Below are 16,086 nucleotides of genomic sequence, written 5' to 3' on the forward strand. Positions count from 1 at the left end.
TTTGGGTAAAGTAAAAAGGCCGCGAAGGGGAATTAGTTATCCAATAAATCTCAACTACTTTTTAATGTAAAACGATCCTAATTTTTACCCCCAAATCCCAATCCCAAAAACCTTGTGGCGGAGGGAGGCACAGAGAGAGAGAGCATGACCACCTCCACAGCCGCTGGGATCCATGTATCCGACGCCGAAGCTCCCCTGTTGAATGACGACGTCGATGGATCCGTTGACTACAAAGGCCGTCCCGCAACCCACTCCAAATCCGGTGGCTGGAAATCCGCTGCCTTCATCATTGGTATCTATGAATAATAGCTCTGTGAATTGTTTAACTAGCTGAAATTTTGTGTTATTTTAATAGTTTTTTTGTTTTGCGTTTTAGGTGTGGAAGTGGCTGAGAGGTTTGCGTATTACGGAATAAGTTCGAATTTGATAAGCTTCTTGACGGGGCCCTTGGGGCAGTCCACCGCGAAGGCGGCGGAGAATGTGAACTTGTGGTCTGGAATGGCGTCGCTTTTGCCACTGTTGGGTGCCTTTATAGCCGACTCGTTTCTGGGTCGATACCGTATGATTATTGTCGCTTCTGGCCTCTATATTCTGGTATGCGCAAATTCTTCTTCATATTGATATCGTACAAGATTTTTTCGTTTCTTTTTATTTTCATGTTTCATCAGTGTTGGTGTCTTTGTTCTCGTTTCTGCTAGTTTGTTTTCTGAACTAACTGATCGTGGGAACAATTTTACAGTATGGTCTCTGGAGCTGGCCATTTGCTTTTAGGCGGAGATGTTTAGGTTAATGTGATGTGACGGATGTAATGAAATCACAGAGTGTTGATTATTGTGTAAGAATACAAATTTTATGTGTAGCTAGAGAAATCTGACTTTGATTAGCATGAAGATATTTTGTTGACATTTTCTCGTATTCTTTTTCTTTGTCTGGAAAGGCTAATTATGTTATTTTCTCATTGGGATGGAATACAGGGACTTGGATTATTGTCTGCGTCGGCTTTCTTTTTTCCATTCAAAGATTACGATTGCCAAAAAGCTTCAAATAACACAGCATGTTCTCCACCTCAGCTGCAAGTTATTCTATTTTTCTTCTCTTTGTATGTAGTAGCATTGGCCCAAGGTGGGCATAAACCATGTGTTCAAGCTTTCGGAGCTGACCAGTTTGATGAGCTAGATCCAATAGAGTGTAAAGCCAAAAGCTCATTCTTTAATTGGTGGTACTTTTCCTTTTGTGCTGGTGTTTTGGTGGCTCTCACCATTTTGAACTACATCCAAGACAATCTGGGCTGGGGTCTCGGCTTTGGGATCCCTTGTATTGTTATGTGCCTTGCCCTGATTATTTTTTTTCTGGGGACTAGGACATACCGATTTCGTACACCCAGTGATGATAGAAACCCATTTATCAGAATTGGTCAAGTATTTGTCAGAGCGGTAGGAAACTGGCATACTAAACCTGCAGCCATATCCACAGAGGAGGAAGCGCAGGGTGTTCTACCTCATGAGAGCATTCAGCAATTCAAGTGAGTAAAAAAATGTGTCCACTTAAATAATATTTTCACCAACACTAGAATGCAGGTGCTTTCTGCACATATTAACCTTTTAAAATTATGTCGATATGCAAAATGATAATGTGGATTATTTCAAGCTCTGTAATTTAGTGGATTCCATTGCGTAACGGGAGAAATTCAAGAGTTGTAAGTTTATGTTACTCGTTATTGCCTTTTGTCATCTACCTTGAGTGAAAAAAATATAACGGGGGTTTCATCTTCAATGTTTTGAGTTTGTCGTAGATTTCTGAACAAAGCCTTGGTTATGCCTGATGGGTCAAAGAAAGATGACAGAGTTTGTAGCATTGATGACATTGAAGAGGCGAAGGCAGTTCTTAGGGTTTTTCCAATATGGGCAACATCTTTGGTCTATGCTATTGTGTTTTCACAGATGTCTACTTTATTTACCAAGCAAGGGATTACAATGGACCGGAAAATCACTTCTAGCTTGCAAATACCAGCTGCTTCTCTTCAATCTTTTATAACCATAGCTATTCTCATTGTCCTTCCTATCTATGACCGTATATTGATTCCAGTAGCTAGAGCCATAACCAGAAAACCTTCAGGCATATCGCTGCTTCAGCGCATTGGTATTGGAATATTTTTCTCAATGCTTTCCATGGTGGCTGCAGCCATAGTTGAAATTAAGCGTCTTGAAACTGCCATTGAACATGGGCTGATTGACACTCCAAAGGCCACAGTACCAATGAGTGTATGGTGGCTTATACCTCAATACTTATTTTTTGGAGTTGCTGATGTATTCACCATGGTTGGTCTCCAAGAGTTCTTCTACGACCAGGCTCCTGGGGAATTGAAAAGTGTTGGTCTTGCTCTATACCTGAGTATTTTTGGCATTGGGAGTTTCTTAAGTGGTTTTCTCATATCTGTGATTGAAAATATCACGAGCAGAAATGGTCAGACTAGTTGGTTCGCGGACAACTTGAATCGGGCACACTTTGATTACTTCTATTGGCTACTGGCAGGGCTTACTGCGGCTTCACTCATTGTGTTTATCTACTTCTCGAGGTCATATATTTACAACAGGAAACTTGTTATTTGATATTATCATATTGAAGGCTACAAGTTTCTTGGGGAAACAAACACAAATGCTATGCAGTTTGTTGAACTTGCTGCAAACTATATAGTTTAGGATGTATTCCAGTTTGGCCATTTGCATTTGCATTTGGGTGTTGGTTTGATGTAGTTTTGTAACAAATCCTAAAAGGACTGGTATACTGGTGATCAAGGAATTTCTGTGTCATGGGTTCGAGCTAGAAATATAATACTATGTTTGTACATTCATTGCGACTGGTACCGTTTCAGGTTTTACAATCACTGGATCATTTCATCAGGAAATATTTGCAAATTGCATACAAAAAGTGATTATCGTGAGAAGTCAGTCCTCTAGCTACTAAATGGAAGTGAAATTCTGACCTGGGTGAGCCACGTACTTGGGGATTTTTGACAAAAATTGATTATACTAATTTTGGAGATAGCTGTTCTATTTTTATGATTGTTACATTAGATGAATGGCATTATTTATATGATATATTGTTATTATTAAAAAAGAAAAACTACCAACACAAATTTTGATTTTGGAATTGATATGCTAAAACAATTATTATTTTTAAGAGAATCATTTGGTTTAAAAATGCTGATTATTTTGTAATTTTACACTTTTTAGAACAAATCCACAAAAAGTTCATATAATTAATATGATTACAGTCCTCATGGCATAGGCGAGTTGGTAAGACCAATAGTGATGTGGGGAGATATAATCCGACAACGCATGATTGATTCTCGCGTGGAGGATATGTATCATTGAAATATCGTGAGGGATGTTCCAGAGGTTTGTGTTTGTAGTAATCTCATTTGAATGCCTACTAATTCGTGCACTTTTCTCGATTTATCATCTCGACTAAGTCAAGGTGACATCTGACTCATATAGTAAGTTTCCCATAATGGGTATACCTTTCACTACAAAATTAATATGATTATTATTTTGTAATTTTACACTTTTTAGGTATCTGCATTTAGATGATGTCACATTTTAATACTATAATTCAAATAATTTATATTTTCCATAGATAAGTGGAAAGACAAATGCATTATAAAAAAATCTGTTATTTTTTTTCCAATGTCATTATATATAACTCACATTTACCCATTCTTTATCCAATCTTAGGTGTAGTTATTATTTTGCAATTTTGAATAGTATTTGCCCGTATGCGACTGATACAATATGACCTTTATTAGTTGTAACTTAATTTAAAATTTAATGCCTAATTATTTAGAGCAATTATTCTCTTATAAGAAAAAATTCGTGATATATTCTAATAAGATATATAATCATAATATTATTGGTAGTCCTCCAAAAGAACTAACTCAATAATTAAACAAATAAAAAATACAACTATTAAGCATTTGTTCTCTACGAAAATTTGTATTAGACTCGATTTAATATATTTAGTATTAAAATACTTTGTTTGAAGTACAATATGGTAGATATATATTTAAATGACGGGGATATTAATTAGAAAAAAAATACGGGATGAATTTTCTTTGTCTAAACAAAGTGGCCAGCCTGTGACAAGTTGTTAATTAGTAATTAAGAAACATAATAATTATTATTGTATTTACTAAAATAAATAGAATGTTATACTTTTTTGTTCGTTTCTTTTTTCAATGGTATTACATTATATATTGAATCCTTGTAGTAAATTAATATGATTACCAAAATGACAATGTTGTTTCTAATAATAATAAAAAAGGAGAAAGTTATGCTCATAATGAATGACGAATTTAAATGATTGAATTCAAAAAATACTGCACTTACAAATTACAATTGAATGAAAATCTTAAACTACTCCTAAATATATTTCACATAATATAACATAAAATATGTAATAAATATTCAATCCATATGATTAATTAACTTTTTAAAAATAACGAACGTAATAGTTGGAGAAGAGGAAAAATTATAAATTATGTAATCCAAATATGACAAATGTACAAGCTAAAAAGAAGGAATGTGACAACAAAAAAAAAAACCCATATATTTTTCTTTACATTTGTATATTTAGCACAATACGATGATCTCTTTTCTTGTAAGTTTCTTTCCATTATATTATACGATGATATTGAAGATAATTTAATTCTATAAAACATATTATAGTTTACGTTTTTTTAAATCATAATTTTTTTGTAGCTAAGGAGCATAAAAATATTAATGTTTCGATGGAAAGAAGAACTTGTGATTAGGTTTTTTTTATACTAAGTTATTTTATGTCAATATGTAAAATAAAAAAAATAAAAGTAGTATGTAGGTTTTAAAAGGATAAGTTATTTTTAAAACTTAAGAATAAATATTTAATGATAATATCGTTTATTTATAAGATCAATTTTTTTAAAAAAAATAAAACTGAAACGTGAATTATATATAATTTATTTAAGAATAATTATGAAAATAATAATGATTGGAGTAACAACGGTCCAATGTGCATTGCAACAGCGGTAACGAGTTGGCAAATTCCAAGTATTTGACAGACTGTTCCTATTCATACACTAGTAGTAGTGACAATACATAATACATGAAATTTGCCACCCCGTTTCTACGTATTCATCGCCTCCACGTTTAGGATTGCGAATCTTTTGCTTTCCTGATTTCCGTTCATCTCTGGCCGATATCAATCAATGGCTGAGGAAACCAAGAATTCGATTCCCGAGTCGCCTTGTGCGGCGGCAGAGGAGGTCGCGCTCTCTGATGTTCTGGTGATTGAGAAGGCCGCAAACATGGTGGTGGATAAGGAGGTGGTGCCGCTAACTGAGCCTGAGAAAGTTGACAACCCACCGGCGAAAGAGGTGGTAGAAGGGAAGAAGGAAAAAGACGAGGCGACGATTGAATCCGATTCGTTTAAAGAAAAAAGTAACAAAGTTGATGATCTAATTGACCCGCAGAAGAAAGCCTTGGATGAACTTAAACTGTTGATTCAGGAGGCACTCAACAAGCATGAATTTACCGCGCCGCAGCGTCCGGCAGAGGAGAAGAAAGAGGAAGAAAGTAAAGCTGAAGAGAAGAAAGAAGAGCAAAAGACTGAAGCTTGCGAGGTATCTACTGAAGTTCCGCCGCCACCTCCGCCAGCCAATGAGCCCGTTAAAACTGAACCTGAGGCTGCGGTCGAGAAGAAAAATGAAGAAGAAGAAACGATCCCACCTCTGCCCGTCGGAGAGAAAAAGGAAACGCCGTGTGAAACAGTGGTCGAAGAAGTCAAAGAAACTATAATTCATGAAGTCAGCGCCCCTGCCCCGCCACCATGTGAGGGACCCACCATATACCCGACAGAGGAGGCGAAGCCAAAGGAGGTACCTGTCCCGAAGGAGGAAACAGTAGCGCTGCAGCCAGAGGAAGTTTCTATATGGGGTATCCCACTTCTTGCTGATGAGAAGAGTGATGTAGTTCTCCTCAAGTTCTTGAGGGCTCGAGATTTCAAGGTGAAAGATGCCTTCTCCATGCTGAAAAGTGTGGTGGCATGGAGAAAAGAGTTCAAAATTGATGAGTTAATGGAAGATGAAGGAATTATTGAGGGACTTGAAAAGGTTGTTTACGTTCATGGAGTGGATAAAGAGGGGCACCCTGTTTGTTACAATGCTTTTGGAGAGTTTCAGGAAAAGAATTTGTACAGCAACACGTTTGCTGATTCCGAGAAGAGAACCAAATTCTTGAAGTGGTACATTCAGTTCTTGGAAAAGAATATCAGGAAACTTGATTTCAGCCCTGATGGGGCTTGCACTATCGTTCAGATCACTGATCTTCAGAATTCCCCTGGACTTAACTTGTTCAAGAAAGAAATGCGCCAAGCTACCAATCAAGCCCTTCAATTGCTGCAGGACAACTATCCAGAATATGTTGCGAAACAGGTATACAAACGTTTCACGCCCGTAAAACAATGATGATGCTAATTGGTAAAAATCCATTTAACTCCTTTTTTAGGGATTGAAGTTTTCATCTACGTGTTTCTGCTTCTTTTTTTTTTGGAGTAAAAGTTCAAATTTTTCCTCTTATAAACCACTTCTTCTAAAAGTCAAAGCTCATGACATTAACATTCCATCATGCCGAAGATCAGGAAATGGTTATATTTCGGGAGGTGCAACTACACATGCATGTTGATCGCACATATAAAATATGTGAGGTGCACCACGGACTTTGAACTGTTATTCTGTAACTCCAGTATGATATAATGTTAGAGATCACTTTTTGGAGAGCTTCGGCCGATACGAGTTGGCCCAACAAAATTATTTATACTTCTCGGTTTTAAGGGCTATGTTTTTTCTTCTTGTTAGTTTGAATTTTATGTTTTTCGGTTGGTTCTAATTAAATGTTCAGCATTATGTTAGCATTTCTTTTTATTGATTGTTCTGGTATTTATTGGTGGGTGCAAAGGTGTTCATCAATGTTCCATGGTGGTATGTGGCTTACAATAGGATGATCAGTCCGTTCCTGTCTCAAAGAACCAAGAGCAAGTTTGTTTTCGCAGGCCCTACCAAGACTACTGAGACCCTTTTCAAGTCGGTTATTTTTATGAGTTTTTATTCCATTATTTGGTAATAGTTTTTAGTAAGTAGTTGTCATCATCATTTTTAATGTAAATGTATCAGATACTTAGCACCTGAGCAAGTACCAGTTCAGTATGGTGGCCTTAGCAAGGATGGTGAGCAGGACTTCGCCTCTGCTGATGTTGCAATCGAAGAAACTATTAAGCCCACAAGCAAGCACACTATCGAACTGCCAATCAACGAGGTGGACTCGTTTTTCTAATTTATCCATGAAAGAAAAAAGTGGGAATTTGAAATTTACAAATTATAAAGTTCTATTATGACGTGATTTTGCAGGCGTGCGTTTTGGTTTGGGAGTTGAGGGTGGTAGGCTGGGATGTTGCCTATGGAGCTGAGTTTGTGCCAAGTTCTGAGGGTGGATACACATGGATTATACAAAAACCAAGAAAGATTGGACCTACTGATGAGCAAGCAATCAGCTACACCTTCAAAGTCGGTGAAGCGGGTAAGGTGGTTCTCACATTTGATAATCAAAGTTCTAAGAAGAAGCAGCTTGTCTACAGGTCCAAGATCAAGCCTTCTGATTGAAAATTATGATTACAAATAAATGCAGAATGCAAAAGGGTTTCTTCTTGCACATCGATTTTTGTATCTTATTTTTATCAAACTAATCTTTTGGATAAAGATGTGAGGGAGTTATCGTTTCATAGTTCTTTATTTTTTTATTAAAGTTTTGTGGCTGGTGTGTTTAAAAGTCTGGTGAAATGATTTAGCAGTGCAAGAAACTTCACCAGTGCAAGAAACTTATCTTTTATGGTTCTTGAAATTTCCTGTTTTTCATAAATTTTATATTATATTTTTTGGAGTCCATTTTGTTTCTCTACGTGGATGCTAATGTGGAAAAGTTTCTTATCATACCATTGTCCTCCTGTCTTGTGTTTATTTGTGATAAAAACCATGTTCAGAGATTCTCTCTATTTCTGGTTCCCAATCATTTTTCCAACATACTCAATCAGAAATTAACACTCCAAAAATTAATATTTACACTCCACTTTTGATATTTAGTGAGTGCTTTCTTGCAAAAATGAATACGTCTTTTGTGAGACAGTCTCACGAATCTTTATCTGTAAGACGGATGAACCCTATCGATATTCACAATAAAAAGTAATGTTCTTAGTATAAAAAGTAATATTTTTTCATGGATGACCCAAATAAGAGAGCTGTCTCACAAAATACGATCCGTACACAAGTTTTTGCTTACAAAAATTACCCTTCTTAACTTATTCCATATTTTTTTAAAAACATGTGATCTTTCATCAATTCTACAATTTATTCAATTTTCCTACTATATTTCATTAGTTTTATTCAGATAATTTCAGCCTTTTTGTTTTATCTTCTTTTGCTTTCTTAACAGTGGAGAAGAATGATGACATTTAATATTTAGAGTTTGTTGATGATATTGATCGAATAATAAAATTACCAACTCCAGCAAATATCAAAAAAATTCCTATGGAGATTGTTGTCATTCTCCCATGGATGGTAATTATTTAAATTTCCAATAAGTTTTTTTTTCAACGATTTCTTGCAATTGAAATTTAATACCCGTGTTGAGATTTTCAGAAAATTTTAATTGAAGGATTTGTGGTGATAAAATCTTCAATATAAAAATGATTTGTAGCAAAAACAAATTCTATAATCGTGATATTAGTGACAACGATTTCTTTTTTCCTTTTCTTTATAAAAAAATGAGTGAGTCTAATGTAAGACCGTTTCACGGATCTTAATCTGTGAGACGGGTCAACCCTACTCATATTCACAATCAAAAGTAATACTCTTAGCATAAAAAGTAATACTTTTTCATGGATGACCCAAATAAGAGACCCGTCTCACAAATACGACCCGTGAGACGGTCTCACACAAGTTTTTGTCATAAAAAATTTAGTTAGATTGCTAAAAAATTTAGTTAGATTTCTATTATTTTAATTTTTTAGGTTATTCTGATCTGCAACAAAAAAAAGATTGAACATGAAATTTTGATAGAAGGAAAAGAAACACAAAGTAAGGAGAATGATTGTCTTAAAGATCCCAGTCCCTTTGTTTTCTTTATAGGGTAAAACCTTTGCATGTCGCAGAGAGTTTCAAGAAAGCATTCAGAAGACTACTCTAAAATAAGGATATAGCAATCATTAGAAAGTCCAATAAAACGAGTGATTAAAATATATCTCCATTAGAATGCGGAAATTTTTGCTCAACCAATAATTGGAAACTGATTTTGGGACAAAATGTCCAAGACAAAAACTTGTATGAGACGGTCTCATGGATCGTATTTTGTGATATGAATATCTTATTTGGGTCATCCGTGAAAAAGTATTATTTTTTATGCTAAGAGTATGATTTTTTATTGTGAATATCGACAGGATTGACCCGTTTCACAGATAAAAATTAATGAGACCGTCTCACAAGAGACCTACTCGAATGTCAACGCCAATCCCAATAATAATATTAATTAATTAAAAACAAAATTTACTTGGAATTTTGAAGTATTAAAACGTATTGGGCCTCCAAGAGGAGTTTGGGCTTAGATCAAGAGGGTTGTGGTCTAATAAAGTAAAAGGCCCAAGCAAACAAAGAGGGACCAGAACTGAAAGTACAGAAGAATCTCCATAAACGCCATTTTTTTTTATTTACAGGCGCAAAACGATTCACTCGGCTGAAGCAGGAGCAAGTTCCATAATTGATAGAGTTGAAAAACCTAATCAATCAGGCTGAATTTTTCGAGGTGATAAGCACAAAAAATGGCGGAAGAAAACAAGGCTGATATTCCAGCTCGATACGATTTGAATGCAAAATGGGACGCCTGCCTCGATTTGGGCCTTCGCCGCTTTGTTTACTCTTCGTTCGCCGGCGCTTTTACCGGGCTGCTGTTATTCCGTGAGTATTTCTTCTTTCCTATATTTCGTTGCTCACTTTTTCCGGGATTCTAAGTATGGGTGATTAGATCGTAATGCTTGGTGTGTCCCGTTTTGTTTACGTTATGAACTCGATATTAATTATTTTGTTTTGGATTATCGATCCGTTTTATTGTTTTCAGTTTATGTGTTTTGGGCTTCTTAACAGCATGGCTGGATGCAATCCCTGCACTGTTATATGAGTATGGAGTTACTGCGCAAGAGCGTTTTTACCTCTGAAAAGTGTATATTGTGTCCCTTGAAAGGATCTGCTACAGTTGTGCTATGTCAGCGCTGGGTTGTTGATTGCCTGTCCTTGTATTTGCTTTCTTTTCTTGCTGATTTTGAATTCCATTGTTATTATCCTTTTCATATGGAGATGGATAAGGATGGTAGCAGTTTTTATTGTCCTATTGAGTTCTTTCCATGCTATTGCATCTACTTTTGATGCGGTTTTCCTTTAGAAACACGATATTTTATGAAGAAAAGTATTAATCAAAGTTAATCTTACATAGAACTCAATGATTTACTCGCTCTGGGCTTTATGCCAAAGGTAGTAGTTTCAAGCCTACTCTACAAATTTTTCTTCTGTCTGCTAAAAGGATGTAGTGTTTCTTAGATTTTCTGTAGCCGGCTGTATTTTAGAGAATTAATTGTCGACATAGGTTTATGTCATTTCCATGAAAAGCATGTCAAAATTTGTTATATTCATGCTTTCATGTGTGCCACCATGCTAAGCTTTAAGTGTTGCTCTCATCAAGCCATTATATTAATCAGTTATACTGTTTGTTGTGTTAGGGAGTCCAGTTACACGCTGGGCATCTGTAGCTTTTGGTGCTGGAGTCGGGATTGGCTCTGCATACTCGGAGTGCTCTTATAAATTTGATGGATCTCCGCCAAAATTGACTCCCAGCCTTTCTGATTCCCCTCCATCTAAGGTAAATATGCTCTTAGTAATACTTATTTTACTTCATTTTATTGGTTATGGGATGAGTGCGATTAAGTATATTTTTGCCATTTGTATTCTCCCAAACACGCATATGTTTGGTCTTACATGAATGAATATAAGAAGTATATGTGGTCTTTCCTGAAGTGTGAGTTTTAGAAGTTTACTTTATTTCCCAACTGTGAGTGCTTGCTCTATCTCTGAATTTCTGGTGAAGATCATTTAAAAATGTTATACTGGCTTTGCTTTTTGGAATAGTTATTTTGGCAATAAAGCCTAAAGGTTGTCTGGGTTCTGTAAAATATAGATGTCTTGGGGGCATTTCCCAGAACAGCTAGAGCTTCTGAGATTTGTCTCAAGTATGAATTAGTTAGGAAGGAATTTGTGAAGTTCCATGTGAAAGAACAACATCCAGTAATCGAAATGCACATTTATCTGGATTGCTCCACCCAGTATTCATCGGTATAAAAACTGAGTTGTTCGATGTTTGCATCATCTGTTGATTAGGAAGCTTCTATCTTGTGTTTGTGTCAGTTTTGTGTCGTAGTCGTTATTTTAGACATGTCTTCACCAGCCCTGTCGCTGCTGTAACCATTACATACGTCCCTAGAAAATCTGCCATGTGCTCAAGGATGTGATTTGTTGAAGATTATGTTTTGATACAATGCAGGCTGAGGAATGAAGCCATCATTGCTTGGCAAGTTTTACATAAGGCGGCTCTTTCATCTTGTTTGCAATTGTTTTTCCTCAAAGATGTAGTTTTGAACAGCTGATCACCAACTGCTATTGTATTTTCACAATTTTCATGAATACTAATCTGTGTTTCGCGGTCTATCGAGTTGGAGTTAAATAGGGAAAACAGATTCTGATCATTGTTTTTCATTGGATGTGACTGATCCGTGGCTGCATGTGATGTGATGAGTTTCACTGATGCATGGTGAATGTTTGTTTATCTGCACATTCCAGATTTAACGGACTGGATTTAGGAACCGAAACAAATCGGGCTGATTGGGTGTCTACTATCGGGTCGAGATGACAAAAACTAACCCTGGTGAAAACCGGGTCGGATTATCCTTTTTATTATATCTTAAAATTTTAATTTAAAAAATGATAAATGCTTTGAAAATTTTGAAAAATGAATTATAAAAAAGGAAATTTTAGTTCCGCTATATGAATGTATAAAAAATGTATGTAAAATTTTAGTTCCGCTATATGAATGTATATAAAAAAAAAAACCCAATAAAAAAACCGAATGTTGAATATAGTGGAATGAGATTTCATATGTTTGGACTGAATTTTTGGGTTTTTCCAATTTTGATTGCCTGTCCCATCTGAGTTAGTAATCATCTTAGGTTGTGAAATTGGAAGCTAAAATAATTTTAAAAATTAAAGGTGAAAGTACATTTTTCTATATTAATGTAAGAAAAATCTATTAAAAAAATTTTAGACATCAGGATTTGTCGGAGGCCCAATTATAGTTTTATTTTGGCCGGAAGGAAACAGAACTTGAGACGAGCCCATTTTATAAGCCCACGACAATGAGCGCTTTTAGACTACGCTAGACTACACCAGGGTTTTACATTCAGGCTTACCAGTCACTGTAAGATCTCTCCCGAGTTCTCACAAGCGAACGTTCTCAATCCCAAAGCTCCGAGAGTGACCCGCAATCCGGAGCTGATCCGTGGGATCCAATCGGTTAACGTGTAAAAGCAAGTAGACGGACGCGTAACTGCGTAAGGACATCTTAAAAGTCATCAATAGGTCAAATTAGAGTTTTCAAATGGCTGAAATATTAAAGTGATACCATAATGTTTAAACAAGTACTGGTTCCCTACTTCATAAAGTTATAATACTCCATTAAGTTCTCAAACAGTGAGATTTCTACTTTTTTAGTCCAAACCATTAGAAATCATAACCGAGTCTAACTGGTTCGATTCTGATTTTACCCTGCATTGAATCGGAACCATCAGTTCCAGAATTATAAGAGTTGTATTTTGAACCGTGGTCAGACCTATCAAGGAAAAATCCCTAATTGTAATAGTACATTAGTGCTTGTAGCGATATTTTTTTTTACGGGTTGTTTGATAATTAGGTGTGGCCCCTGTAGAATACGATAATTGTTTAAACCACATTATTTTATCTACTTCAATCAGTTGCTTCATTTAAATTTCAATTACGACACAAATATGATATCTATGTTCTAAAATTTCTCATTGTAAATAAATAAATTAAAATGATCTCATTTAATATATAAAAAATACATAATTTTAGACAATCATAGGAATGAATATTAACGCTTCAAAGTATGTGCATGTGAAATGAAGAATAAATCAAACAATGATGTAAAGCTTGCAACAATTGTTCGAAATAATTAATTTTCACCAAAACAAATTGCTTCCACGTACAACACACATATTTTTTCTAGTTACAAAGAAAAATGAAATTTAAAAATAATAAAACAAGAATAAATATGGAACAATTAAAGTAGTTAATAACAATTAAATTTGGCCCAGAACAGGACCACTTGCCTATTTATTGGTTTCAAAGAAGTGGAAGAAAAATTGAAATATTGGTAAACTGTAAGAAATGTGTTGGTCAGCTACCACACAAAATAATTGAAATAAATCATTGACCTGAAACAAGAATAATTTTCCTAGAGTGACCTGTGATTGATTATTTTAACTGCTAAATATACAACGCTCTTCTTAGATAAAAGGGAAATATATAATCATCTCTACTTCCAAGAATGTAAATCTGCAATAAAATCTAGTAGATGAATGCAAAAAAAATAAGCTTATTACTAACAATAGTATGCATTCAAAAAAATTATTGGCTATCACATTGAAAATACCTGATAAAATTCAAAATCATAAATAAAAATAAAATAAAAGCACCAAGAAACCAACTTTTAGGTCATAAAAAAAAAAACTCTCTTGATCAGCATAAAAAAGTATGCAAAAATATCATACAACAAAGAAATGATTTCAAAAATGAATCTTCAAATGGGCTGCTTTAATTTTTCATCACGACCTTCGCGCCTAGATGCTTTTGCACCACCCGCAACCATGGTAGAATCAGACGTCTCAATATTAGAAATCTTATGATTAATCAGACGAATCTTCCTCTCCAATAGGCAAAGCATCTCACGCAAATCATCTGAATTGGTCACATCCACCTCAACATTGTGTAGACACCTAGCTAAGAGGAGTTCCTTTTCTAAGGACTCAATTTTCTCACTCTCTTTGCCCAAATTTTTCTCTAGCCTAGCCAAGTTTTGCATAAGAAACCCTTCTTGATTTACCATGTTGGTTTTTTGTAAAGAAGAAGGTAAATTTTTGAACTTCTGAATTACACGGGATGCTTCATCAAGGGAGGGCCAAGTTTCGGGCTGAGTCCCATCTCCATTGTAGACAACTGCACAAGCTTCAATATCACATAGTGTTTTCAACTCATTTAGTTTTTTAAATAAACCCGGTTTCCTTTTCCTAAACGTCTCACGTCGGGCACGTTCATCAGCAATTAACTCATATCTTATCTTTGATCGAACCATGGTGATATTCCTTAAACTTAAACTACAAAAAATTTTGAAGGATAGTCAAGCTTATCTGGTGTAGAAAATGCACGAATGATAATTAATGGAGTACACATGGTTTAATCTAAGTTATTATGGTAAAATTATAATTAGTGGATGCATGACAGTGAAACAAGAAACACTTGTTTAGATCATGTAATTCTAATTATATGCCGTCTTCGCCGATTAAAATTATTTTTGAGACTTTTAAGTGCAGTCCGCAACACATAATGTGAAAGTTGCGTTTCCACATAAACTTGTACGAGAGTTGAATTCATCGCATCTAAAATCAATATTTCATGTTTGCGCCAAAGTTTTGATGATTGGCTATAATAATTGTGATAGTCAACACCAAGAGATGACCAACAAGATAATATTTTGAAAATTTTGAATTGACACTTGATTTTGAGCACTGATTTTCTGGTTAAAATTTGCCATCAAGTATATCATACACAATTTTGTAAACTTCACTTTCTACACACTGATGATATTTTCTTCCTTTGAATCACACATTAATCAAGAAGATGACTTTGTTACTGAAAAAAGGTGGCAGCAAAGGAAGATGCTTTATCTGATCGATTGTATGTTTATTTGTAATTATAATTCTTTTTGTGCATAAACAATTCTTATTCTCAACATATACTGTTCACAATTTTCAGTTCTTCTATTAAGAAACTCATTAATCTCACAAGAAACCACTCAAACACATGTCACCTCACATTATTTGGAAAAAGTCAGGATAAGAGTCCTTAGTACCTATTTCTAGAAATCCTATCCATAAGCAAACGCAGCTCAGAAAGAATAACACAATAAAGGTGACTTACATCATACAGGCATCCCTACTGCCAAGACTTTATAGCTTAACAAAGCGAAGCAATATCGACTTTACCTTCAAGATTTTAGTTAACTGCAAGACCTCGCTTCTTGCAAACTAAGATCATGATTTTTACTTCATAGAAAAAGTTAAACTTAAGCATGGAAAAACACAACACGGCCATCAATGGGATTTCAAAGACCCAAGTCAGTGTTTACAGAAGAAAATGTTTTAGAAATTACTTAAGAACTCAAATCATCATGACACGTATTTAAGAATGGGAAATGATGACTTGTTTAAAACCCAATACTTTTACACGGCCTACACTCTTATCGAGACTAAGGATCCAATTTGGATTTGTTCAACCTATGACGCAAATAAGAGAATATCAGCTTAGTGATAACTTAATACTAAAATACAAACTGCCAAGCAGAGAAGCTTACTTTCTCTGTTAGGACCAAACAATCATATCTAGCAGCAAATGACCCTTCTATAGACGTGCCACCAAAAACAATTGGATCCAACACGAAGTGCACGGATACTTTCTTAAGCAAAGACTGCAACAATGTATATAACATGATAAAAATATAACGAAAATCGGAAAATAGGTCAATTCTACACAAACAAGAGAGAAAATAAATGCACCACTAATAGCAATTGCAATATTGAATTTATTCATTAGGTGGGGAAATAACAAGCATTGAA

At 35.1% G+C, this 16,086-nt stretch overlaps 4 protein-coding genes across 6 annotated transcripts; 3 read left to right on the forward strand and 1 right to left on the reverse strand.

The window, feature by feature from the left end:
- Positions 1–32: 32 nt before the first annotated feature.
- LOC140968748 (protein NRT1/ PTR FAMILY 5.10-like) lies at positions 33–2,847 on the forward strand. Its single transcript, XM_073429843.1, has 4 exons — positions 33–292; positions 377–594; positions 975–1,522; positions 1,793–2,847. The coding sequence occupies exons 1-4, from the start codon at positions 145–147 to the stop codon at positions 2,607–2,609; spliced, it is 1,731 nt and encodes a 576-aa protein (XP_073285944.1). The 5' UTR covers positions 33–144; the 3' UTR covers positions 2,610–2,847.
- Positions 2,848–5,116: 2,269 nt separating this feature from the next.
- On the forward strand, positions 5,117–7,807 carry LOC140968659 (patellin-3-like). Its single transcript, XM_073429684.1, has 4 exons — positions 5,117–6,466; positions 6,990–7,114; positions 7,205–7,346; positions 7,439–7,807. The coding sequence occupies exons 1-4, from the start codon at positions 5,243–5,245 to the stop codon at positions 7,688–7,690; spliced, it is 1,743 nt and encodes a 580-aa protein (XP_073285785.1). The 5' UTR covers positions 5,117–5,242; the 3' UTR covers positions 7,691–7,807.
- A 1,943-nt stretch (positions 7,808–9,750) lies between these two features.
- On the forward strand, positions 9,751–12,104 carry LOC140968683 (MICOS complex subunit MIC10-like). 3 transcript variants are annotated; one of them, XM_073429720.1, is made up of 3 exons: positions 9,751–10,033; positions 10,858–10,988; positions 11,667–11,868. In XM_073429720.1, exons 1-3 carry the CDS (start codon positions 9,898–9,900, stop codon positions 11,676–11,678), a joined length of 279 nt encoding a protein of 92 aa, XP_073285821.1. In that variant the 5' UTR covers positions 9,751–9,897; the 3' UTR covers positions 11,679–11,868. The 3 variants fall into 3 exon arrangements, with proteins under 3 accessions (XP_073285821.1, XP_073285820.1, XP_073285819.1); XM_073429719.1 differs by lacking the exon at positions 11,667–11,868 and adding an exon at positions 11,963–12,104 and having other exon boundaries at positions 9,756–10,033; positions 10,849–10,988; XM_073429718.1 differs by having other exon boundaries at positions 9,759–10,033; positions 10,849–10,988.
- A 1,890-nt stretch (positions 12,105–13,994) lies between these two features.
- LOC140968816 (agamous-like MADS-box protein AGL80) lies at positions 13,995–14,546 on the reverse strand. Its single transcript, XM_073429932.1, has one exon. It carries the CDS (start codon positions 14,544–14,546, stop codon positions 13,995–13,997), a length of 552 nt encoding a protein of 183 aa, XP_073286033.1.
- Positions 14,547–16,086: the final 1,540 nt, after the last annotated feature.

The sequence above is a fragment of the Primulina huaijiensis genome, unplaced genomic scaffold, assembly GCF_012295235.1.
Source record: "Primulina huaijiensis isolate GDHJ02 unplaced genomic scaffold, ASM1229523v2 scaffold37775, whole genome shotgun sequence".
NCBI classification, from domain to species: Eukaryota; Viridiplantae; Streptophyta; class Magnoliopsida; order Lamiales; family Gesneriaceae; genus Primulina; species Primulina huaijiensis.